Source organism: Stigmatopora argus, chromosome 5 (assembly GCF_051989625.1).
Source record: "Stigmatopora argus isolate UIUO_Sarg chromosome 5, RoL_Sarg_1.0, whole genome shotgun sequence".
In the NCBI taxonomy this organism is placed as follows: Eukaryota; Metazoa; Chordata; class Actinopteri; order Syngnathiformes; family Syngnathidae; genus Stigmatopora; species Stigmatopora argus.
In genome coordinates this window covers 6339078-6364448 of record NC_135391.1, presented here as the reverse complement: position 1 = coordinate 6364448, position 25371 = coordinate 6339078, and the positions used below count along the sequence as shown (strand labels likewise).

The window sequence follows — 25371 nt, the reverse complement described above, 5'->3', positions numbered from 1 at the left end:
TGTCCTGGAGAATGGAATAATTTAACATTTCACATAAAGTCAGACACTACACACCTTGCTAAAAGTCCATTTTTCACTGCTGTGGGATTTCCTTTGTGCATAATTTACATTTTGCTGCTGTACGCATAAACGTCCCCCAACCTGTCCTTTTTATGAAGATAAATAGAGTCTGACATTAGGTGTCATGAGGGTTTGTCTTTTTACCGGAGACGTACATCCTCCTGGGCTTTTCATCTGAAGCGATACGCTATTTAAAAAAAGATTTTATAGAATGTTACTATAGTGTTACTTTGAAGGTCACCCACGTTTGTCATTTAGATAATTAAGCTGTTTATTTAAAAACATCTGTGCCAATGACATCTATTATGACGGTGATTTGTAGATGAGCTGACATGAGGCAATCATCTTGTTCATGATTGTAAATCACCACACATTCATTTAATGGTTAAACTATCAACTAATAAATGTGTTCAGATTTATTTTCAAAATGTGTTTGCTTTACCCATAACTATCTTGGAAGACATGGTGTCATTAGGAATCCGATTAATAAACACTTGTAAAGTATGAGAAGACGGACAATCATTCAGAATCATACCGAAGGGCAATTTAGAGTGTCCAATCAGCCTACCATGCATGTTTTTGGAGTACCGGATAAAAAACACACGCAGGCCCAGTGAGAACATGCAAATTCCACACAGATGGACCAATCTGGATTTGAACTCAGGACCCCAGAGCTGTGAGGCTGACATGCTATCCACTCAAGCCACTGGACCACCATGTGACATAACTACCTTTATATTTGAGCAAAAATATAAATGCAGGTGTGCTGCTTCTATTTCTACTTGCTGATCTATGTTGCAAAACTACATGATGCATTTAACATTTGTTACATGTCAGTTTAATGTCAATTCATAAACAAAACGAGTCTTTTTAACCAAATAAGGGAAAAATGTGTCAATATCGTGATATAAAACGGCTCATATCGTGATTTCCCAAATCACACAACACTACGGATGGTTGTGGGTGCAATACCCAGTGCCACAAACCCCCCAAAAAATTGCAAGGGGTAGAAACATCTTATGGTGGTACCACAGGGGGCAGTAGGAGGCAGGTTATAAATGTACGTGAGCTGATTTTCTCCCTTGTGTGTGTGCGTGTGTGCGTGCGTGTGCGTGCGTGTGCGCGTGCGCGCGCGTGCGTGCGTGCGTGCATGTGAGAGAGAGAGGAAGACGTAGCATGACAGTTCAGAAATGAAGGAGCAGTGGGAAGAACTCCTCACATGAAGGAGACCATAGTCCGCATCCCCAATGAAACGTGCGTAAAATACGCATAGCTTTTTTTAACGCAACGTGCAAAAAGAAGATGCTGCCCCCCCAATTCGACTCCACTTCAACCTCGCATACTTTCACTCGGATGCCAAACTTCTGCACCAAACTGAATTAGAATACTAGTTAAAAAAATGGACCCGATATTTGACGACGCCGACGAAGTCAACGCTGCCCACAACACGAGCAACCGGACGGGCTACGGGAACCAGTTTGTGCAGCCCCCCTGGAGAATCTTCCTGTGGGCCGTCGCCTACTGTTGCATCGTGATCGTGTCCGTGGTTGGGAACGTGACGGTGGTTTGGATCATCGTGGCGCACAAACGCATGAGGACGGTCACCAACTATTTCCTGCTCAACTTGGCGTTGGCCGAAGCCTCCATGAGTGCCTTCAACACGGTCATCAACTTCATCTACGCGGTACACAACGACTGGTACTTCGGATTGGTCTACTGCCGATTCCACAACTTCTTGCCAATTGCGGCCGTCTTTGCCAGCATTTATTCCATGACTGCCATCGCCCTGGACAGGTAAATGGCGACCATTCCTTTTGCCTTCTGTAGACTTTAATGGACTTGATCATACCAGAGTCTGACTTTTTTCAACCCTAAAAAAGCCAGAACAGGTTAATACAATTTAAAAAATCCTAAACACCTGGGGTCCACATACACACTATTAAAATAGCAATATGTCAATTTTTAAGTTTAAACCTTGTAGGTTCTTTATCCAGGTTGCCATTTCTCTATCCGCCAAACTATTCATTCATTTTCTGCACCGCTTATTCTCACAAGGGTCGCAGGGGGTGCTGGAGCCCGACACCCTGAAGGTTAATAAAAAAAATAAAAAAATCCTAAACACCTGGCGTCCACATACACACTATTAAAATAGCAATATGTATTTTTTTTAAGTTTAAACCTTGTAGGTTCTTTATCCAGGTTGCCATTTCTCTATTCGCCGAACTATTCTTTCATTTTCTGCACCACTTATTCTCACAAGGGTCGCAGGGGGTGCTGGAGCCCGACACCCTGAATTGGTGGCCAGCCAATCAAAAGGCACAATGAGACAAACAACCAATCATAATCATACCTACGGGCAATTTAGAGTGTTCATCTAGCCTAGAATGCATGTTTTTGGGATGTAGTAGGAAATCGGAATACCCGGAGAAAACCCACACGAGCCCAGGGAGGACCTGCAAACGCCACACTGTGAGGATCCACCTGGGATCGAACCCTCGACGCCAGAACTGTGAGGCCGACGCGCTAAGCACTCACACATGGCGCCGCTAGGCTAAATGTTGTTAAAATAAGATAATGATATGCATATACGTTATGCACTTGTTCATCGATAAGCTTCTTATATGCCTTTTTGTGTATTTACAGGTTTAGGCCCCCCAAGTTGCTACACAAAACAGTTTATTTATTATTATTAGGGATCATTGGTTTGATTTTCAGCAGCAAAAAAAGTATGATGGTATAAAGACGCGACGACTGAAAAGTAATCCGATTTTGTGTATCTGGCACTAATACCAAGCATAATATCGGTATATCACCAATTATTATATTACCAAGGGAGGTTAACGGAGAATTGCCTTGCAGTCTCCCGAAATCAGGCTGAAAAAGGTACAATTTCACTTTATTCTTCATTTCCTCTCCCCAAATAATGCTAAAAAAAAATTCCCCATTTTTTCACATTATCTACAGCATCTTCAGAACCAGAAATGAGTGTCGCAGTGTAATATTATATTCACATGATAAAAAAGTCTTCAACTCTATTCCCAACAACTGGCCTGGTCTCTGTAGTAAAACATTATATTCTACTGTTATCTGTGTCAGGAGCATTCACTGTATACTATTTATTTTCGATACAGGTACAATAACTCAGGGTTACATTTTACCCGTGAGAGTGCGACAATGGGCTGACGATGAATAACATTGCTTATTTGCCAAGGGAAATAAAGTCTCTCGGTAACTGTAAACTTTGATGTTGTTATAAGCTAAATGAGAAGGCTGTTTGTTTGTTATTTGCTCATATCTTAGTATCATACGACATCAAGCGTAGTACGTAAATCATTGAAAATATCATCGTTCCCTCCTGACTTTATTGTCTTTATATTTCGTACCCTTCTACCTCTTTATCCGCTGTGTGTTTTTCCCAGAAGGATCATGATACATTATCATAAAATGATATGCTGGCGCCTGGCATCTCTGCACATCACATCTCTTTTTCTAAAGATGAATCTTCCTGTTGAAATTATTCCACACTCCTCAATCGAAAGCAAGGGTGTCAAACTCATGTTGGTTCGTGGGCCGCATTAACGCCAACTCGATTTCACGTGGGCCGGACATTTTTAGATATAATATTTAGATTTTTCTTTTTTTAATTGGATTAAAAGAAATGGATCAGAAGCCCTAAATATTCAGGTTTTTTTTAAATCTAAAACAATGTTTATTTGAGCTTATTTTCGTATTTTAATCATTTGTTTTTCATTTCAAAAGGAAACAAAATATTTGTTTATGTTCAATATTGAAGTGGAAAACAGAAAATATTTTAAAAAGATTTTACAAAATGCCCTTTGAACTAAAAACACAAGAAAAAAATTGCAATTATTGATTTAAAAAGGGGAAAATCTGAAAATACAATTTACATCTATAATCTTCATTTGAATTTCATCCTAAAACAGAAAGTCAGTACTCATAATTTACTTTCTCGGGCCGCACGAAATGATGCGGCAGGCCAGATTTGGCCCCCGGGCCGCCACTTTGACACCTGTGCTCTAAAGGCATGAATAAAGTGCATTGTTTGAAAGCTGACAGTACTTCCCAATACCAAAGCCTGATTGAAATTAAAGCGGTCTTATATTACTATGATATTGTCCAAATGTGTAAGGCTGACATTCACACACGGTAAAATTTTATTTGCCTATGATTACAGGTCTGAATGGTATTATCAATACCTTTGAATTACATTCCAGTACTGGTAATGGATCTTGAACACATAGCCTTGACTGGTCGCGTGAGGTAATTTGATTTCCTTTCAGTCCATCCCTTGTTTAAAAAAAGGGCATTAGTGCATCAGTCTACATCATTTAGAGTCAATGTCAAACACTTGGATATGTTGACACAGCTGCCTTGAAGCCATGTCACCTCAAAGTAAATCAAAATCAGGCCAATTAACAACTCGTTTTAATTGCAAACACAATTCTGAAGAGACTGTAGTAAAAAAAAGTATGGGAAATGGACAATGCATGTTTCCAATTTATCGTTGAACATTTTTAATTCCACATCACATTTGTTTATATTTGACCAATTTTGTTGTCGTCCTGCTGACAATTTGATGACAGATTAAAAACTGGGATTAAGAACGATAACCATTTAGTTGAGTCATTGAATGTTGATGATAGGTTCACCAATAGATATGCTTTAAGATAAGGGAGACATCGGAGGCATAATCTGCTTTATCTTGCAAGAGAGAATGGATCCTGACTCGCCTTCGTCCCAGATCATTCTAAAGAACCGAATCCTCTCCTGCCCATTTAATTGCATTAGAGTCAAAATAATTAAGGTTATCTATTCAAAACAATTGCAATTAAGGTCAGAAATCAAAAACAATTGCATAAGAATTAAAACAAGCAAGCATCCATAATCAAAATAATTGCGAGTCTTTTCGAAGGGCGAACGGTATCGCCACCTGGCCCGGAATCCAAGTCAAAACAAGAGTCCTTCCCGGATCTTCATTGTGAACTTGCGACTGGGTGAGAAGTTGAGGTTTCAAAATGATAGGTTTATTATTAATACACTTTAATCAAAACAGGGAGACATCATTAACATACACTGGCTACAACTTGCAAGGAAAATCACTCTCAACTCGCCCTCGTCCAGGATGATTCTAAAGAAACGGCATCTTCCTCTGTCAATTTATTCGTCGCATAATCAAAACATTTGAGGTAATCTGATTCAAACAATTGCATAAGCTAACCGAATAACACCATTAAGGTCAAAAAACAACTGCCACATCAATCTCATGTTAGATCGGAACCAAAAACACCTGCGTAAGAATTTGCACAAGTAAGCATACAAGGTGACCCGAGCGGATCGGAAACCAAAACAACTGCGTAAGAATTTGCACGAATAAGCATAATAATTTCTTTATAAGGTAAACAGAGCGACCGTATTTTTAAACAATAATGCGAGTATTTTCAGAAGTTGATTCGATTATCGCCATCTGCCGGAATCCAAGTCAAAGCAATTTAAGAGTCCCTTGTAGATCTTCATTGCCAACTCCGATCAACAGTCTCGGCCTGGAACATGGTGTCCTGTTCAGTCAATAGTCCTGAAAACAATTAACTGGCCTCGAAAGCAGCTGTGGGGGGAAAGTGTCCTCAAGTTTACTCGGTCCCAACATAGAGTATAGCACAAATTAATTTATAGCTTCATTACCTATTAAATGCTTAATGAACATCTAGTAACATTCCAGAATAAACCCAACACAAAACAATTTTGATAAGTCCTCGGATCTATGTGAGAGGTCGGGTTAAAAAACAATTCGAGTTTGTTTCGGTGAGCATCAAAATAAGCGTTTGTCTTCGTTGCAAGCACATATACATATAATGATTAATATTTCACATATACATATAATGATTAATATTTCACATATACATATAATGATTAATATTTCACATATACATATAATGATTAATATTTCACATATACATATAATGATTAATATTTCACATATACATATAATGATTAATATTTCAAGCACATTTATAATAGTACCCAAAATAACTCCAAAAGTTGACAATTCTGGCGATTGCGTGTGATTGGTTTTTGATGAACGTAGAAAGTGTCTTTAACTCACAGTTGTACCGTAGACTAAGTTTTAACTAGATTATTGCTGCAGGTATTATCCTGCCCAGACATCGTCCCGACATGCAACAGGAGAAAGATTTTATAAGAGAATTTTATCGCTGAAAAGTTTTACAGTGAATAGCTGCAGACCGGTTTCGAAAAATACCACCGCTCAATTCGAGATGTAGAATTATTCGCATAAAAGGAGGAGTGGGGAGAGGTTAGTGAAATTGATTTCACAGCCCAGTGCAGGAGGGTCTGCTAGTGATTGATGAGCTCAGAAAAAGACGGATCGTATAAAAATATATATGCTTGAAGTGTCTCATGAAAATCTCACGTATGGAATCAGCCATATTCTCGATGGGAATTTCACATAACCTTCTGTAAAAGACACCAAAATCCTGGCCGAAAGGCCGATAAAGCAGTGAAAACTCATGCTTTATCAAATTGCTACAAATTTAATTTGTGAAAATAAGAGAAAAAAACAAACGGCAAGGCATTAAGTCAAACTCTGTGCTGGATTTATTTAGTCGATTGCTTTTTAATCACAGCACACTGGAGGAATGCAGGATGGCAGCTTCATGGTGTTTATATTGAACCGCTGTTGTGCCATTGTGGGTTAGGTGAACAACTTTGTTAATTGAATGCGGATATCGCCCTCACTATCGACCTGACCACACTTGACCATCTTGTAAAAAATGTGAAAAACTGTTGCGTTAACGGATGCCTTTTTAGCCTGTTGTTCTCCATTTTCTATTATTGTATCAGTGAGTATTAAGTATAATAATAATAAGTATAAATAATAAAAAATAAATAATACATTTATTTTTTAAATATATATTTTTTTTATAAATATATTTTTTTTTTATAAATAATAATAAGTGTTTCATCAGAAAAAGTCAAATTCGATTCTATCTCATTTTGTTTTTTAGTAAAAAAAGAAAAGAAAAACTGTTGCGTTAACGGATGCCTTTTTAGCCGGTTGTGCTCCATTTTCTATTATTGTATTATTGAGGAATAAGTATAATAATAATAAGTATAAATAAAAAATATAATAATAAAAATTAAATATAAATTTATATAATTTATAAATTTAAGGTTTACAGCCAAATCAGATACTTTCATTGAAAAATAGCTTTTTATGAACTGCAAATGTTTGCATCACCGAGACTCGGATACAGACAAGGACAAGCTTAATCGTAGAATAGCTTGTAAACCAGTAAGAGCGGCGCTCGGTCAGCTTTTGTACAAATGTCGTGGATCAATGCTGCTCGCTGAGGTCAGACCTCTGCCAGCTGTGCATTTCATTGTGACATCCACAACCCCAACAAAGAAAAGTCCCATGGCTTCCAGAACTGTTTGAAGTCAGGACAAAGTCAATTTCTTTTTTCCATTTTTCTTTTTTTTTTACACCCTCCTGCAAGATTTCAAAGGATTCGAGTCTTTGAAGCAATTAGTGTGAAAGGTCTATTAGCCCAATCGTTGGCTCATTAGCGGGATTAATCTTGCAATTAGACCTCCATGGTTATTCGAAAAAAAAAAAACTCAAAACACACATTGTCCTAAAGCGCGTGTCAAAGTGGCGGCCCGAGGGCCAAATCTGGCCCACCGCATCATTTTGTGTGGCCCGGGAAAGTAAATCGTGAGTGCCGACTTTCTGTTTTAGGATCAAATTAAAATGAAGAATATAGATGTATATTAAATTTCCTGATTTTCTCCCTTTTAAATCAATAATTGTAATTTTTTAATCATTTTTTTCTGTGTTTTTAGTTCAAAAATCATTTTGTAAAATCTAAAAATATATTTTAAAAAAGCTAAAATAAACATTGTTTTAGCTCTATAAAACTGAATATTCAGGGCTTTTAATCCAGTTCTTTTAATCCATTTAATTAAAAAAATCTAAATATTATATCGAAAATGGTCCGGCCCACGTGAAATCGAGTTGACGTTAACGCGGCCCGCGAACCAACCCGAGTCTGACACCCCTGTCCTAAATCAATAATGTGAATGCAGTTAATAATCTTCAAGTAAAGCGTACTGTACCATTTTTAAAATAATGTCTTGACATGTGCTGTATTCCCACATTAAACTACACAGTCAGCAAGGATAGTAAAATCTAATATTACATTATAACCGTCTCGTTAGCCGCAATGAATCATATGCACCGGACAACCTCATTTATTTTGGTTACACCAAAGGGCAATCGATTATTCCTGCAAAAGTGTTTCAAATGAATTTGTTTTACTAAGAGGCGCAACACTAATCATGTACAAGGTTGTTTTTTTTAAGTGGTTGTCATCTGACTAGGAAACACTATTATGATACACACAATTATTTATCAGCGGGTGAGGTTAATTGTCTTGCTTCATATATTTTCTGTGTGATGTTTTGTCAAAATGGTTAGCTTATAAAAGAAATGTTACTTTGCTTTCATAGTAAACAACCAAACTATTCAGCGTTATCTTGTCATCTTTCAGTATGATTTCTGTGCCGTTATATTTACCTCACACAGGAGATGATATGTGCATGTACAAAGAAGAGCTGACTTGTCATAGGAGAACCTAATAATAAAAGGTGATAACATTAATAATGTGACCAGAGCCACGGTGACTGATGACAAGGAACTGAAAGTTACAAGACGGTTTTTGCTTAAGAATCAAATACTTTTACTTTTTTGCCATGTTTCAATGCCATTTCTAAACTTCTCAGGAACAAATATCAATATTTCGAGGAAGGACGCTGTGACTATTCTTGGCTAACATTGTGAAATTTGACAGAGGTGTCTATAGCGAACAATATTTATAATTGTGTGAACCCTCTGCCTTTGAATCACCAACCAAGCAACACTAGATGGATTGTTTTAATACTGAAGTTCAATGATTCCTCTATAAATCTTGTCAATGACATTGTTTGGATAACTTAAAACTAGGAACATTGCCCAAATGTTGTCCCCCTCCTTCCGAAAAGGCCTATCGGATCATCGAGGAGACGTACAGAATATTTCATCTCAAAAGGAAATTAGTGTAAACTCGGATGTTTTGTAAACAGCGTCGCAATGGCCGAAGTGAGGTTTTCGGTCGACATATTTGTTTCCATATCCTGTCTATCTTGTTGTTAATTTCTCTTCATTTTAACGGCAACAAAGTAATGTGTTAAGCTTCTTAAAATGGCTCTGGATTTTCACTAATCCATGTGCTTTCCAAGGTTGGTGACCCACATAATCCGTAAACATTCTATTTTGTCTAACTTTTACTTCTTACGTTGCCATTTGATGTTTGCTGGATCCAAAGTAATCGAGTGCTACTCACCATAAATGGAAGGAATATCAGAAAACCTGGAATACATGCCACAAAATATTCTCCTGTTGGCACAATTTGAGAGGCAGAAATTTCATCCATACATAGATGAGCTTTTATGATCTTTAATTAGTCCATTTAAAACAATCTAAATTTTCCGATGTTGCTTCGAAATGTGATTTACCCAATAAAACCAACACCTCTTCGGCCAGGCGTCCCGGGTCCTGGTTCAAATCCAGGTCGGTCCACTTGTGTGAAGTTTGTATGTTCTACCTGGGCCTGCGTGGATTTTCTCCGGGTACTCCAGTTACCTCCCACATTCCAAAAACATGCATGTTAAGCTGGTTGGACAATCTAAACTGCCCCTAGGTATAAGTGTGAACGTGAATGGTTGTTTGTCTCCTTGTGCTCTGCGATTGGCTGGCCACCAATTCAGGGCGTCCAACGTTAAGTCAGCATAGGCTCCGGCACCCCCGCGATCCTTGTGAGGATAAAGCTGTTCCAAAAATGAAAATTTTCTGCCCATTTCTATGAAACACAATCTTTTGTTTGTCATTCAGCAATAAACATTAAGCAAGAATGACATCTCAAAGTGCGTTTTTTTGTTTTTGTGTGTTTATTTTCAATTTTCCCATGGCAGGTACATGGCCATCATCCACCCGTTGCAGCAGCGCATGTCATCCACGGAGACCAAAGTAGTGGTCGGCGTGATCTGGATCCTGGCTCTACTTTTGGCATTTCCTCAGTACTACTACTCCAACATAGACCAACTCCCCGGCCGCGTGGTCTGCTACATCGACTGGCCCGAATACACAATCTGCGACTTCGATAAAATGTGAGTCTTTGTGCAAGTATTCAGCATGAAGTGTTTATTATTTTGAAAGCAGCGTGAATAAAGTCAACTGTTATTATTCAGGGTAAATTAGGCAGAGCCGCATGGAAGCTTTTTTCTTCTTTCGAGTCAATAAACAGAAGGCACACCAACGCTTTTTTTCATTGAGAATGAAAAACGCAGTTGGCCGAGGGAGATCAATTATTAGATACTATGATTAAAGCAGTCGTCAGTGTTCATTTTCCAACTGTGAATGGAAGCAGTGGTGCTTTTTTCAATGCTGGTGCACAAATTCTCTGTGATTTCTATTGATAATGTTATAAATCAAATTGCCAGGCTAAACTACTACTCTGTTAGGAAAAAGGTCAAAGCGACAGAACATAAAATGCCCCCCAAAACACCTATTACAATAATATCGACACATGTATACAGATGTAGTTTATAAGGAAATATGGGAATAGCATGCCTTCCCTTTTTTATTTAGACTGCCACTTTCTTTTTGTAAATGTCAAACATACTACACTAATGGTCTGTCAGTGTAACACCAAAACAGAAGATGACACGAAATAATAATAAAAAAATACAAAATAAAATAAATACTGATGAATAAAGTAATCTAATCTAAATAAGCAAACATAGAGGCTTTGTGCCGTAGAGCCGAGGTGTCAGACTCGGGTTGGTTCGCGGGCCGTGTTAACGTCAACTCGATTTCATGTGGGCCAGACCATTTTAGATATAATATTTAGATTTTAGATTTTTTTAAATAAATGGATTAAAAGAACTTGATAAAAAAAACCTGAATATTCAGTTTTTTTATAGATCTAAAACAATGTTTATTTTAGCTTTTTTTAAAAATATTTTTAGATTTTACAAAATGATTTTGGAACTAAAAACACAGAAAAATTGATTAAAAAATTACAATTATTGATTTAAAAGGGGGAAAATCAGGAAATTTAATATACATCTATACTCTTCATTTTAATTTGATCCTAAAACAGAAAGTCGGCACTCATGATTTACTTTCCCGGGCCACACAAAATGATGCAGCGGGCCAGATTTGGCCCTCGTGCCGCCACTTTGATACATGTGCTTTAGGACAATGTGTGTTTTGAGTTTTTTTTTTCGAATAACCATGGAGGTCTAATTGCAAGATTAATCCCGGAGGATTCGTTGGACATCTGTTAATCAGTCAGAAAAAAACAGCAAACACAACCAGATATATTTAGTCAAGTCGTATAGATTACATTCAGAACAAGAGGTATTTGATTATTAATTTAACTATTCTAAGTCAAGTACTACTTTTTACTTTTTGACCACTCTAAGAAAAAAATTGTGGCTGTTGGGATGCACTTGTTTAAAATAAATTACAATTGCTTTAAAGCTAGACCAATAAAAAAATTCATGACATTCCATGATAATAATCATGGTGTACTGTATAATTTGATTCTCTGGTTGTCAATCACAAGTTATTTTGGTTTTAGAAATCCATATTCTATGTGAAATGATGGTATTCACCATTTTATCGGCTATTTTGGTCATCAAGCCTACCACTCACTATAGTGACACTTTTTCTTTTATCGTATATTTGATTGGCTAATGAACAGAAAAAAAACTCTGCTTTGCCCATTCCCAATCCCTCACCAACAAAAAATATATGTACAAATCTTAGCGTTTCAGAATAGAAATTATCGGGACTTGACGGGTTGACCGAATAATTTAGTGACAATCTTGGTTGGTTAGTCCCCTATTTCCCCAGATATCATATTTCCACAGGTTGCTTACAAATACAACCAAGTGGTGTCCTGTCAAAGCCGGTGAAATATTTAAGGCCGAGCACGTGTGTCTTTTGCCGAAAAGATAAAACTAATAAATCTGACATTGCTCTGAGAAGCACACCGGTTGCATCTTACCTTGTCACCATGATCAATGTTCCAATGGAAGGAAGGGGAAATGTGTAATCATGCTGTGTGACTGACGAACCTCTGTAGGTTATTACCGAAATACATGATAGATGCCGCAATCTGGGAAGTGATTCAAGCTGTACCGCCCCTGTAACCTTTCTGTTTCTTTCATTGGTATTTCTCTAATCTGCTGCTCTCAGCATTCCCAGGTTTTGGGCACTTTCACACAAATAAATAATAAAAGAGAATTTACAGGGAGCCAATGATGTGCAAACAGTAGTATTGCCCTCTTCACAGCTCTGTCTATGGAAAAATTTGAGATGTTTTATAAGATTATTCTATAATGCCGTATTAGCTTTATGTTTGAGGTGTGTTAAGAATCTATTTGTCCTGACGTGAAAGTCCCAAACGGGTCCGGGCTTGCAACCTTATTGATCGTGTTCAATATTTACGACACAAAAACTTCGCGTGTGCAGGGAAATATGATTTCTATCGAGGAACGACTCTAAGAAACGGCACATAGTCAAATATTGAAGTAAAATTACAGTAATCCTTCGACTATCGCGGCTTCACGACATCGCATTTTTTCTGGGGGATTTTTTTTAATTACATTTTGTTTTTGTAAGTTCATAAAAATGTAAAAATCCACGCTGAAACTCGTAAGCGGAAGCCACTCCCCTGTTCTCTGCTTGCTACTAGAACTCAGCACTGAAGTAAAAAAATTGAATAAATATATATATTTTTTAAAGTTCATAAAAATGAAAATCCACGCTTAAACTTGCATGTGAAAGCCACTCCCCTGTCCTCCACTTGCTACTTGAACTCAGCACTGAAGTAAAAAAAATGAATAAATAAATTTAAAAAAATGTTAAAGTTCATAAAAATGTGAAAATCCACACTGAAACTCGCAAGCGGAAGCCACTCCCCTGTCCTCCGCTTGCTACTAGGACTCAGCACAGAAGTAAACAAATAAATAAATAAATATTTTCTAATTAGGGGTGACCCTATTTTGCGGTATTCGTTTATCGCGGTCATGTCTGGTCTACATTAACCACGATATTCGAGGGATTACTGTAATAAAAAAAAAACAAGAAGGTCTTACATAAAAGGGGAAAATGAGTTTATGAGAGCAAAATGGGCTGCATTTTCATATGTATGGTCATTACCTCTGTGTTGGAGCGTTTTCTATTTTCTTCAAGATTCCTGTGTTAAATGAACCCAGTAGAATGAACTCCATCCAAAACAAGCCAGAGGGGACTATAGAGCATGCTTGTGCACTTTAGCACATGACACTAAATTGTCCCTTGTTGAATTGCTGGTTGCTCCAAAGTGGTTGGTTGGCCTGTTTGGATATCCCCTTGCTGCTGACTAACAATTTTACTCGCTTTGGAAAAGATTTATAAGAACAAAGTGAATCAATGCAACGTTGAAGAAAGCCAGGAAAACTGCGTACTTTGTACTGTTAACTAAATGGTGGACAACGTATTGGAATCTTAGCTTTAAGTCCTTACTTTCTGTGAATTCTCAAAATTAATTTAGGTTTTCTGCAATATCAGGAAGCCAGCAGAGATCCTGTTTTTTGGTTTTTGTTTTGTTCCCTTAATTTTAAAGTGACTGCCTCTCCTTCCAATTCAAAGACCTCTTAATTATGCAAACTGATACAATCACATTCATGTTTGAATAACCTTATTAGCATATTAACCATGCATATAAATGTGTCCCCACATTCATCTTCACTTAATGTTAACGTAAGAACTGGACCGACTGGTAAGTAGTATTCACACAGAAAAACTGCAATAAAATGTGATCTGTGAGGATACTTTTCCATATTCCAAAAATGTAATTTTCAGTGGTTACGGGTATGCACTGACCAGGTTTTTATTGATTCCGCTTGTGTGACAGTAAGGCCAAATAGTGCATTTTTTTCCTGTTATGAAGGATCATCCATCAGTCAAAGTAGGGGATGTGCTGAGCCTCCCTGAAGGAGACCGCTGTCTTTTTCTTTCTTTGTACAAGGTCATATCTCACTTCAAGTAATCTCGGTTCAAAATAGAGTACTGATTTTGCTCAAATCGGTGCTTTTCTCTCCTTCGATTCGCTCTGCTGGACTAACATCACTAATTATTTCGTTTTCCAGTCAAGACTTACAAATCAAAACCTCATATGAGATCGTCATAGTGACACAGGAGGGAAAAATGGAGGATTGAACCTTGCAGCGACAATTTTCCTTACGCTTAGACACAAGTCGCAAGTCGTTTCCATCAGAAACCAATTGGGGTTTTTGGTAAGGCATTATAACATGGAAAAGATTGACTTTGAAAGCTTTTTCAACTTTATTGAAATTGGAAAAATAAATGAATGAGGCCTGTCTGTTTGTAGAAAGAAAGGCACAAGGGTGATATTTTCTCTCAAGAAATAGTTTGCCTGAAACCTGTCATTGAACTAGATTAGTGTTTACCCGTCTTTCTCACAGAGTTAGCAAAGATTGGCCCCCAGAAAGAAAAACAGCCTACATAATGGATGAATAGTTTGGTATGCCGATTAACGACATTAAAAAAAAAACCTAAAACATCCACATCAGAGACTCAATGGTCTTTTTCAGGTCGAAAACCTAAGACGTTTCTTTCATAAATTCAGACTCCTTTTTTGGTTTGGTCAAACATAAAATGTTAATGCAAATCCCAAATGCCTTATATGCTATTTCCATTTTTTTTTTGCAATTTTTGCAGATCCTTCAGATTAAGTCCACATTTGGTTGTATCACAGTTCTTTTATTTTGTAAGCTTCCAATCTCCGTGTACCTTGACTGCGTGCATGGAGATTTTCACCCTGATGAAAGCCACAGGGAATTTCAGAGGATTTAACATAATTGTACTTAATAGCCACGGAAATGGCCTGTGAGGCTCTTCTGCAACATTTACTGAGGCAAAAACAGGTCACGGTTCTTTATACGTGCTCTCTCAAAATGTTGGTACAAACATTTTTACAATATTTGAAGGATTTTAATATTGTACTGTTATTGCATAGGCAAAATTCAGACAGATTTGCACGTAAACGGGGCACAATTACACATGTCTAGTATTTCGCAACATCACCATGATAAATGATGTATCTATGTATAATGAATTATGCACAGAAAATGCTAATCGGTGTCGCTGTCACATTTGATTATATCGTTAAAGCTTTAAAATCACTAGACAGTTACTTGAGGAAAGGTTAATATCATACCTCAAAATTGGAATTTTAATGACAGTGTAAAACTGCATTTTAAGAAGACTGAAGTAAAAGTGTGGGTAAATTCAGCGGGGCAAAAACAAACCAACAAAGGAGAGCTTAACTGTTTTTGGATTGAATTATCATTATACAAATATGATGATATTTAAAGCTTCACCACAAAGTGCACAGACAACAACAAACAGGCAAATAAATAACAATAAATAAATAACCAATAAATAAGTCATGAATAAATAAGTTTGAATTATTATTATACAAGTATAATGATATTAAAGCTTCACCACAAAGTGCACAGATAACAACAAACAGATAAATAAATAGCAATAAATAATATATAAATAAACAATGAATAAATACGTAGTCAACGTAATAAGTATTCAAAAACAACAACATGTAGTTTCAAAAATATATTTTTTTGACAAATAATACCTTATCCATGCCTTAAATGATGGTTTTGGTTGCCTTTGTTTCTACATGAGGGTTTTCACTTCAAAATGTTAACAAACCAAAAGTGTACCATAAAGTAAAACTTTGTTTTTCTTTTCTTCTGTAGCAAATCTCACTCCTGTTAGCTACACTCTCAAAAGCAAATTCTCGCGCTTCTGCAACCTTCAATCACACCCATTCTAGCGGACTGTTTTTTACGATGGCCATTTTACTTCCCCCTGAAGGCCAAGCTTAATGAGTCACCCTTCTGACCACCTCCACTTAAAGATGGGTGGTATTCTTATGAACAGTAGACACCAAGCAGTGCTGCAATGATGATGAATTAATACTTGCTTGTTAAAGATTGCCTGTGTTCGTTCCACAGGTATTATGTTTGCGTGGTCATCTTGATCTACTTCCTTCCTCTGTTGGTGATGGGTTGTGCTTACCTAGTGGTGGGACTAACTCTGTGGGCCAGCGAAATCCCAGGAGACTCTTCTGATCGCTACAAGGAGCAACTGACTGCCAAACGCAAGGTAAACTCATTTATTCCATTTTAATGGAGTGTTTTCCTTCAGTCGGTTTTCTCTATTCAAATGGATTGGACGCCCATCGCCATCGATGGCGGTGAAGGAGACAAAAATCCTCGTAATTGCCATAATTACTTAGACATGAGATATATTTCTTAAGTGACAGTACTTGATGAACTTTGCGGAAAAATACACCGTGTCGTATCGTATGCTATTCATTTCTAACCTCATTGCGCTTGCAATTTGTGTCATAATTAATTGATAAAGTTGGTCTTCCCGTGCATTTTAGATGTGGTGCTTAAGTTGACATCTTGCTTTTCTTCTGGTTGATATGCACACGGCTTACATATTTAATGAAAAGATGCATTATAAGGAATTTATTCATTCATTGAATCACAACACAGACGTGTTGTGAAATATAGATGAAGACAGGTGCATGCAATTTCAAATCAAATGGCGAAAGTAGATGAGAATAATTCATTCTTTCATTTTCTGTACCGCTTATCCTCACAAGGGTAGCAGGTAGATTAAAATTAGATTTTTTTTTTTAAATGCACTACCGATTTTGGTGAGGAAGAACAACACTGTGGCTAATCTGTGTTGCAGGTGGTGAAAATGATGATTGTGGTCGTGTGTACTTTTGCCATTTGCTGGCTTCCCTACCATGTCTACTTCCTGCTATACCAGTTTTTTCCTGGCTGGTTTGAGGAAACATATATCCAGCAGGTCTACCTGGGCATCATGTGGTTGGCCATGAGTTCCACCATGTACAACCCCATCATCTACTGCTGTCTGAATGACAGGTAAGCAGGTGCACTTAAAACTCATCCTTTACATTTAGACAGTTAATGAGAGGATATTCTGAAAAAAAAAGTAAGATGATCTTTGCAACAATGGTTTAGTGTCGACATTTTTTTCAAAAGTTTACCCTGCTAGGTCCATTATATTGCACTTTGTAAAAATATTTTCATTATTTGGAAAATAATATAACTTGACTGCACACACGACACATTTTTCCCATGTTAAGTTTACATTTAATTGATATTTCATTGTCAGTTTTGGAGCCTAAAGCGGGTAATTAATTGTAATTAAATCAGTTCTAATCCGGTCATAAATGTCTTAATTTTTGATCAGGCGTGTTGGCCACTGCGATCAAATGAATGACTCCTTTTTCCTCCTAGAATGAAAAATAGGCTGTAATTTTGATGACCTCAGTAATTGCCCATACACAGACATGAGCATGAATTTACAGTAAAAGGTTCAAGTGACATAATTGTAATGTTTCTGCAAATGACAATGTGACATAATTTTAATGTTCCTGCAAGTGACAACGTTCAAAATGAACCCTTTATTTGATATTTGGTTAAAAACAAGCGAGGCGACAGTTTGACTTTGGTCTGAACGCAGTGTGTGGATATCTTTCTCATTTCTCCCTTCTTTTAATGATGTTAAGCTTCGTTTCCATGGCATTTTATATTCTTTTGGCTGAACTTGGAAGACCCAGCTTTCTTCTTTGAAGCCATAATGTGCAAAAAGGACAGCGAAAAAGGCAAAGGTATTCATTAAGTCGTAGGTCCAGGACATCGTAATCTGAGGACTTTCCTGCATTAGATTTGTGTCTTGTGTGTCATTTCAAATGTTATCGTGGATTGCTCTGGAATTGAGCTGTTGCAAATGTTGTAAATTGGCCGTGTTAAACAACTAACCCCATTTGAACTGCAGTGCTAATCAAAACAAAAGCACTTACCTAAGCACAGATGAATTAAAGTGTGACTGACACTCCGTTGTCATAAACAACATCCTTGCCAGGATTAAATATCTTTTAAGTTATGCAAGTCTTTTAATGTTCGCTTTGAAAAATTGTCATCACACTTATAATTTGTCATTTATATGATCGAAAAAGGGATTATTTGTCAGGTTTATTTTCTCTGTACAAGAATTGTATGTCACTTATATTGGTTCACTTGACATGTTTGCAAACTGAATATTTTGACTTGGCTCAACGTATCACAGGCCAAATTTGAACATTTACAGTTAAATATAAGAAAACTCTTCTGGAATATGTGTTTTCCTTGAAAGAAGCATTCTTTTTAGGCTAAAAAAAAGACCAGTTTGCTGACACTTACTGATTGAGTTTCGCACCATGGCAAAAAAGCGTGAAGGCTTTCACCTGGATTTTGTTTGATTATAAACAACACATGGTGTTGTTAGATTCAATCAATTCTCTAACATTGTCTTCCACCTGTTAATTGCCTGCCCTGTCCAAACAAATAGGTGATTTTTCACAGTCAGTCAGTTGTTTTGCCATTTGAAATGTGTGCATTTGCGACAAAGTTCAGTTTTTCTTCATAGGACAATAATTAACTTCTATAATTAAAAACAAATGGCACCAAGGATGGTTTTATTTTCTCAAATTTCCCCCACATGGGCAGATCTCGAGTGGCCAATCCTTCCTGTTAACTTCTCATTTTTATTCTCATTTTTACACGGTGCAATCATTCTAAATAACATGTAACTTAATGCTAGATTCATTAATCTTAAGCAGTACAGTTATCCGCCATAAGTGTGGCCAAAGTAGTCTCAATGAAGGTCATCTACATGTCATATGTTTTATGTTCATTAAAATTAGGATACAGATGATCAACTCAACGAGGTATCGTTCTAATTTGGACTATAATATCGTGTTAAACCACTAGATATATCCAATTGGTTGCCGGTGTAGAGTTTACATTGGCACCAAACACGAATAAAATGATTAGATTAGAACTTTATTTCATCCCGTATTCAGGAAATGTCTTGGTTGCAGTAGCAAGACAGACACAAGACACACAAGGCAATGTAGAGCTAGGTAAAATGATTACCAGGGACGGTATTCCTCCGTCGAGAATTTCTGAGACTGTTTCTGTTAGACTTGTGAAGTTTGTATATATTCTATTTCAATTATGTCTACGTCCTCATCAGGTTCCGCGCCGGTTTCAGACGAGCTTTCCGCTGCTGCCCATTTGTCTCTCAAAGCTCTTACGAAGGCCTGGAACTCAAGTCTACTCGCTTCTTTCAAACTCAGACCAGCATGTTCAAGTCCAGCCGGATGGAGTCCACCTTGTCAACCGTAGCCCAGGTGGGAGATGAAATGGAACAGTCCAAGGCCAAAGCTAAAGTCAGTCTGGGGCGTGTTAGAGCAGGTGTCACGGCGGGAACGCAACACTTTTCGGTGGATACCACTTCAAATGGTCCTTCGTCCCGGAGCGTCTGCAAAACCACGTCTGAAGCATCTGCTTTCTTCTCGCATGAGGAACTCCAAGAACAGACGTTGAATTCAAACAGCTTCTTGGTTAGTCAGGATGGAATGTGAGAGAACAGCTGGCAAAATATCCATTGCCTTGAATGTGCGATTAACTGTGAACAAGGCAGTGTCATCGCTGGGAATTCTTGTTTACCGAGTATTCTCATGTAAAGGACTTGTGCTATTCGCCGTTAGTGTTCCGTCCAGTGCCGAAAAGGAAGGATGAGAATAAGATTGCATTCCACTTCAAAGCTGCAGACTTAAGCAGACGCAGTGCCTCGATTTTTCACAGTTCCTGCTTGTCACACATTGAGAAGGGAACGATGATGACACGTTCTCGACCCCATTTGCTTCATGACTTGACACAGTCTATTTTGGACGTAAAATAGGAGACCGGCACGCCAAATTTCACAAAGCAAATCAGCGAAGCGGGAACAATCCGGCTTGATATAGTCAAGACAAAAGTTCAGTTCAGCTCGCTGATCAGATTGCAATTGTCTCCAAGCTGGAATTTCGATGTTCTCACTTCAAAAATGAGTGCTTGTCTTTTAGGCTCAAGGGACCTCCAAGAGCCCCCATTGAATGTTTTGCAGAACTGCCAACCTCCGTGGACCCCATTTCAGGAGTAACCTTGTCTCATTTGTGGAGTTTATCCGGAGTGAATGCGATTCACGCAAAATCGATATGCGCTGAAGTCGCACAAGACAAATCATTTGTCAGAACTTGTTACTCGGATGATTCACAATGCACTCGTGTTACCGAATTCTTCCAGTTTACAGTGCAGTTGAATCAAGATGGCGGAAGCCGTAGCCATGGTGTGAATTTTGAGGCATTTCAATTGGAAATTTGGTACTTTTCCGAAAAATGGTTGCTTCCCCCAAAAAATTAAGTGACAATTTGGGGGGATTTCCGGAGTTTAGGGAGGTTGCCCGGAGTCCTGGAGTTTCCCTTGCAAGTCCGGGTAAACTCCTGAAATTCCGGAGTAGTTGGCAGCTCTGGTTCTGCCAATATCCTGCCTCACTATCATTCACGGTATACGGTCGATTGGTTGCCGGTCTTTTGGTCACCCGGAAGGTTATTGATAATTACCATTTAAATCGTTGCTCAAATTCCCTAAATACAAACTGCGATTTACTATTTAGTCATACTTAATGCCCTATTAATTATTAGGCTAAAGAAAAGCTCCAAATTTCCCAGACTTTTATTGTTTTTTGTTGGAGAACTTATTAAGACCCTGACTGACGTAGCTTCTTAAAAGGGACAACGCATATACATACAAACTCTTCTACACTCACACGTCGGCTCAGTGAAACTGCTCATGGCCATTGTTGGCTTTTATTGATGCGTAGACCGTGTTGTTTTACCTTGTTTTGTCGCCGGTCTTTTGGACGCCCGTTGTCGCGGTCCGGGCGACCAAAAGACCGCGACCAAAAGACCCGCGACCAAAAGACAGGCGACCAATCGACCGCACATGGTCATTCACGGTCATGTTTCACCAGGTTGAAGATTGATTAGGAAAAGCTCCTCCCTAGACAAGGCGAAGCTGGAGCGCAAGAACAAACATAAAGCTTATTCTCAATAAGCAAACGTTTGTTCTGATTGAACACAACACAGTTTAAGGGCCAACAGTATTTATTTTATTTCCTGTTTATGAATCGCATGTTTTTCTCTTTCCGACTGTGCTCTCTCGTGTACTTTGAGCTCCATCCAGCCTTCAAAGTAATGTCAGTCCAGGCCCTCGCTAGATAAACGTGGCATTATGAACATTCCTACATGCGTCTTTTTTCTATTTGAGGAGGTAATGTACAGCGATGCGCCACGCTGCTTAGCTTAATGACTGTAAAAGGACAACGGAAGCGGTAAGGCAGCTCGCTCTGCTGGAGTCCGGGAAAAGGACAGTTAGATGACGTGGGTTGCAGAATCCCACCAGGATAATTTAGCATCTTGTCGGTTTGAGTACACACGAGTATTTGTGTGAAATGACAAGCTATGTACCTTGGTCATGCAAATTCATTACGCTAAATATATACAAGAAGCAGAAGTGAAACATTTTAATTTTTTGAAGCGAAATGTTTGAACGTGTCCAAGTTCACGATTACTCACTTGATCATACACACGCACAGTTTAAATCTGTTTAAATAGGTCTGTTAAGTTGCTTTTTTAAATTGCAATGTCATCTGATGTGAAATTGGCAAGCATAAGCATTGGCGCAATTTTTGAAAGAATTTTTGTTGTGTTACTTAGCAAGATGGTTTTGCTAGCCTGGAATGTGACAATGACAAAAGCATTTAAATTCAGCATCAAGATATAGATGAGCGTGTAAAACCGGCTTTCTTGAATCTACAAATGGGGATTAGTGTTTTCACTTGCTATTGTTGGGCTGGTAGGACTCCTGCGCTCAAACAAAACAAGCTGGGCCTGTAATTGCATCTCCTCTGAAAATTGGGCCTCGTGACAAATGGGTATTAATAATAAACAGATGACCCTTTCGGTTGAAACTGGTGAAGTACTTAGTTTACAAGTGTCCGTAAAAAAGGCGAACTATAACTAACATGCACCGTAACACGACGTTTTCAGACAAAGTCAATTCAGATGAAGTGAAAAGGTAGGTTAACATAATGTTTGTTGACTTAGCATTGTCATAACTTGGCGCAGTAGGTTAGATTTTGTGTTAGCATTTCAGTAATCCCTCGATTATCGCGGTTAATGTAGACCAGACATGGCTTTATTTATTTTTTTACTTCAATGCTGAGTTTCAGCATGGATTTTCACATTATATGTCCTTACAAAAACAAAATTTAATTTGAATAAATTTCCCATAGAAAAAGATCTGCAGTGTAGTGAAGCCGCGATAGTTGAAGCCGTGATATTCGAGGGATTACTGTACCTTTACACAATAGAAAGAGATATTGCCACTGCGTGTGCTAAACTTGTCCTTGAAAATGTGTGTTTTTGCTCCTCTTGACCGTCCCATGTATACAAGCGCCATAGTAGCCAGAAATTCAATCAATCCAGTTTTAGTTTAGTTGGAAAAAGTCCATCAGGCTGAGAGACAATATTTAGGCATCATTTGCAAAGCTGCCTTGGCAGCAAGCCTGGTCAGTACCAGGCGAGTCCAAAAACAGGGATAGGGGAAAACAAGAGCGTAACGGGTGTTGCTATTGGAATGATCTGATTAGGCTCTGAATCAAAAACACCCCCTTGATACCTTCTTTCCTGAGGATTTGGATTATGAGTTGATTTGCCTGTTGGTTGCTAAGCAGATTGCGGAACCAAGTGGCGTCTCACTAAATTGAAGATTGTTGCTGAAAGTGGAGGATTTTTCTTCACCCTCAATCGGTTCGCTTTATATCAAAGGAGCAATATGTAAGATTTTAGCTTCTTAATCATGTAAAGACCCAAATTTTTCCGTAGGAACGTGGGATGTTGTGAACTTTAATATTTTTGATCTTCTTTGCAGTGCCATTTTTGGCCATCAATCTTACATATTGCTCATTTAATCATTGTTCTGATGGTTGCTCTTCTTTAAAGTTCATATGTCACTCTTCATTCTTCAAAAGAACAAAATGCACAAAATTCCCAATATTTTAACAATATTTGAAATCCAGATAGCATTTTTATTAGCTTTTGCAGTTGTTGTTTTTTTGCAGTGCAAATATAAAATACTTATATGGTTAAATGTATTTTTTTTACCCAGTGATAATGCTGAATTTTTCCGAAAACATTACTCAACAATCTTGATTTCAAAGTGGCATTTGGACGCGAACACACCCAACCAAACTAAATTGTCGGTGCACATTAGGCCTAATTCGATATCCTGCAATTCCATCATTTATAGCGTTTTAGCCACTGAGAAAGTACAGCGAATGAAAGAGTAAAAACAAATGTCATAGTTCACAAAAGCCATCTCTTATCTGCAGCCTTGTCAACCCACCGAGAAAAGCACAATTGAATACGCCATGCGTTCTCCTGCTGTCGCATGCGCGGGTCAAGTGATACAGGTGAAGATGCTAGAGATTTAATGAATGTTTAATCAACTTTGTCCACGGGCGCAGTCTAAATGAGCCTCCCTGCACACGCTGTCGATTAAGGCTGTTGTTTATTGTGGAGAGACGCCAAGCAGGCTACACTGCAGGGTGTGTGCTCTCATCAGTGTCGTATCTGCATGGCTTTCTATCCATCCCTCGACATCCAATTATGCTAATTAATCCTGAGAAGACACGTGTAGAGAGACTGTATAAATACACAGGGACTTCTCCGCGTTCTACATGGTGTGTGCGCACTTCAATGTAACCAATGTGTATTTCAATCTGGAATAAGAAGGGGGGAAATTCCAAAAATGAGAAATCATTGTGCAAATGCTGTCCGCAACTGAGTGATTTTTTTTTCTATTTGAAGAATTGATCCTTCCTCCCATCAGCTGTCAGGCTCTTTAACAAAAGAAATGGCTGAATGTTAAGACCAACCCTATGTGTACATGTACATCTATGTGTATGTATGTATATGTATATTTATATATATGTATGTGTACGTGTATATATATATATTTTTCCATCAACACGCTTACTTATTTATTTATATTTATTTATTTATTAACTTATCGGGGACCAAACATCTTTCGACGAAACGTCCGAGTACCATGTATATGTATGTATATGCATATTTATATATATGTTTATGTATGTGTGTATATATATATATTTTCTAGCAACATGTTAACTTATTTATTTATTTTTATTTATTTATTTATTAACTTATTTATTACCTATTTATTTATGTATAAAATGTCTTTTCCTGTGTCTGTATTCTGGTACTCGGACGTTTTGTCGAAAGACGTTTGGTCCCCGGACGATTGGTCGACCGGACGTTTGGTCGACCGGACGTTTGGTCGACCGGACGTTTGGTAGAACGGACGTTTGGTAGAACGGACGTTTGGTCGCCGGGTTGTTACTGTTGAAACCAGCTCTCAAAATTATAATCATGAGAGAGAGAGAGAGTTTAATATCTAAATATCTAATATCAACAGTAAACTCTCTGTCATAATTTGACAGCGAGCGAACCAGGCGACCAAACGTCCGTTCTACCAAACGTCCGTTCTACCAAACGTCCGTTCTACCAAACGCCCGGTCGACCAAACGTCCGGTCGACCAAACGTCCGGGGACCAAACGTCTTTCGACGAAACGTCCGGTCACGCTGTATTCTCACCCTCTTGCTACTGTGACAGTGAAATTATCTAATCTAATATAAGAAAGCAATGTACTGATGTATGCGAAGAGTAAAGTCAAGGGTTCAAATGAATGGTAACTTTATAATTATGAAACCAAAAAAGTCTTGGTGATATGAATGTGAAAACACTCCAATTATCGCTTGTTACATGCGTTTATTTCGGGATTCACATTTCAAATTGTGAAATGTTGCTCACGTTGTGTTAAGAGAAGTAACGTTGATATTTGAACGAGACAAAACGATGTATTGCAGTGAATCATTGGAATTGACTGAAACGCAAATTGAACATCTACATAATATCTATATGAATACTTGGGAATAGATCTTTTCTACCCTGCCGTGATCAATAATCATAAGTGAAAATCATTCATCAATTATTTTGAATCTACATTTAGCCCATTTGCAACAATCCTCAAGTGAATCTTATTTTGAAAGCCTAGACTTCCAAGTTGCAAGTTTACACTTTTTGAC

The 25371-nt window shown here is 37.9% G+C and overlaps 1 protein-coding gene across 1 annotated transcript; it reads left to right on the top strand.

Annotated features, from left to right (window-relative positions):
* The first annotated feature begins 1160 nt into the window (after positions 1 to 1160).
* Positions 1161 to 24287, top strand: tacr1a (tachykinin receptor 1a). Its single transcript, XM_077600944.1, has 5 exons — positions 1161 to 1854; positions 10108 to 10302; positions 16246 to 16396; positions 16997 to 17193; positions 19352 to 24287. The coding sequence occupies exons 1-5, from the start codon at positions 1460 to 1462 to the stop codon at positions 19740 to 19742; spliced, it is 1329 nt and encodes a 442-aa protein (XP_077457070.1). The 5' UTR covers positions 1161 to 1459; the 3' UTR covers positions 19743 to 24287.
* Positions 24288 to 25371: the final 1084 nt, after the last annotated feature.

Bases quoted from the DNA above. Each gene is read 5' to 3' on its own strand.
- tacr1a (XM_077600944.1), top strand. From the start codon at position 1,460: ATGGACCCGATATTTGACGACGCCGACGAAGTCAACGCTGCCCACAAC. The intron at 10,303-16,245 runs GTGAGTCTTTGT...TTCGTTCCACAG, and splicing joins ATCTGCGACTTCGATAAAAT to GTATTATGTTTGCGTGGTCA. The intron at 16,397-16,996 runs GTAAACTCATTT...TCTGTGTTGCAG, and splicing joins AACTGACTGCCAAACGCAAG to GTGGTGAAAATGATGATTGT.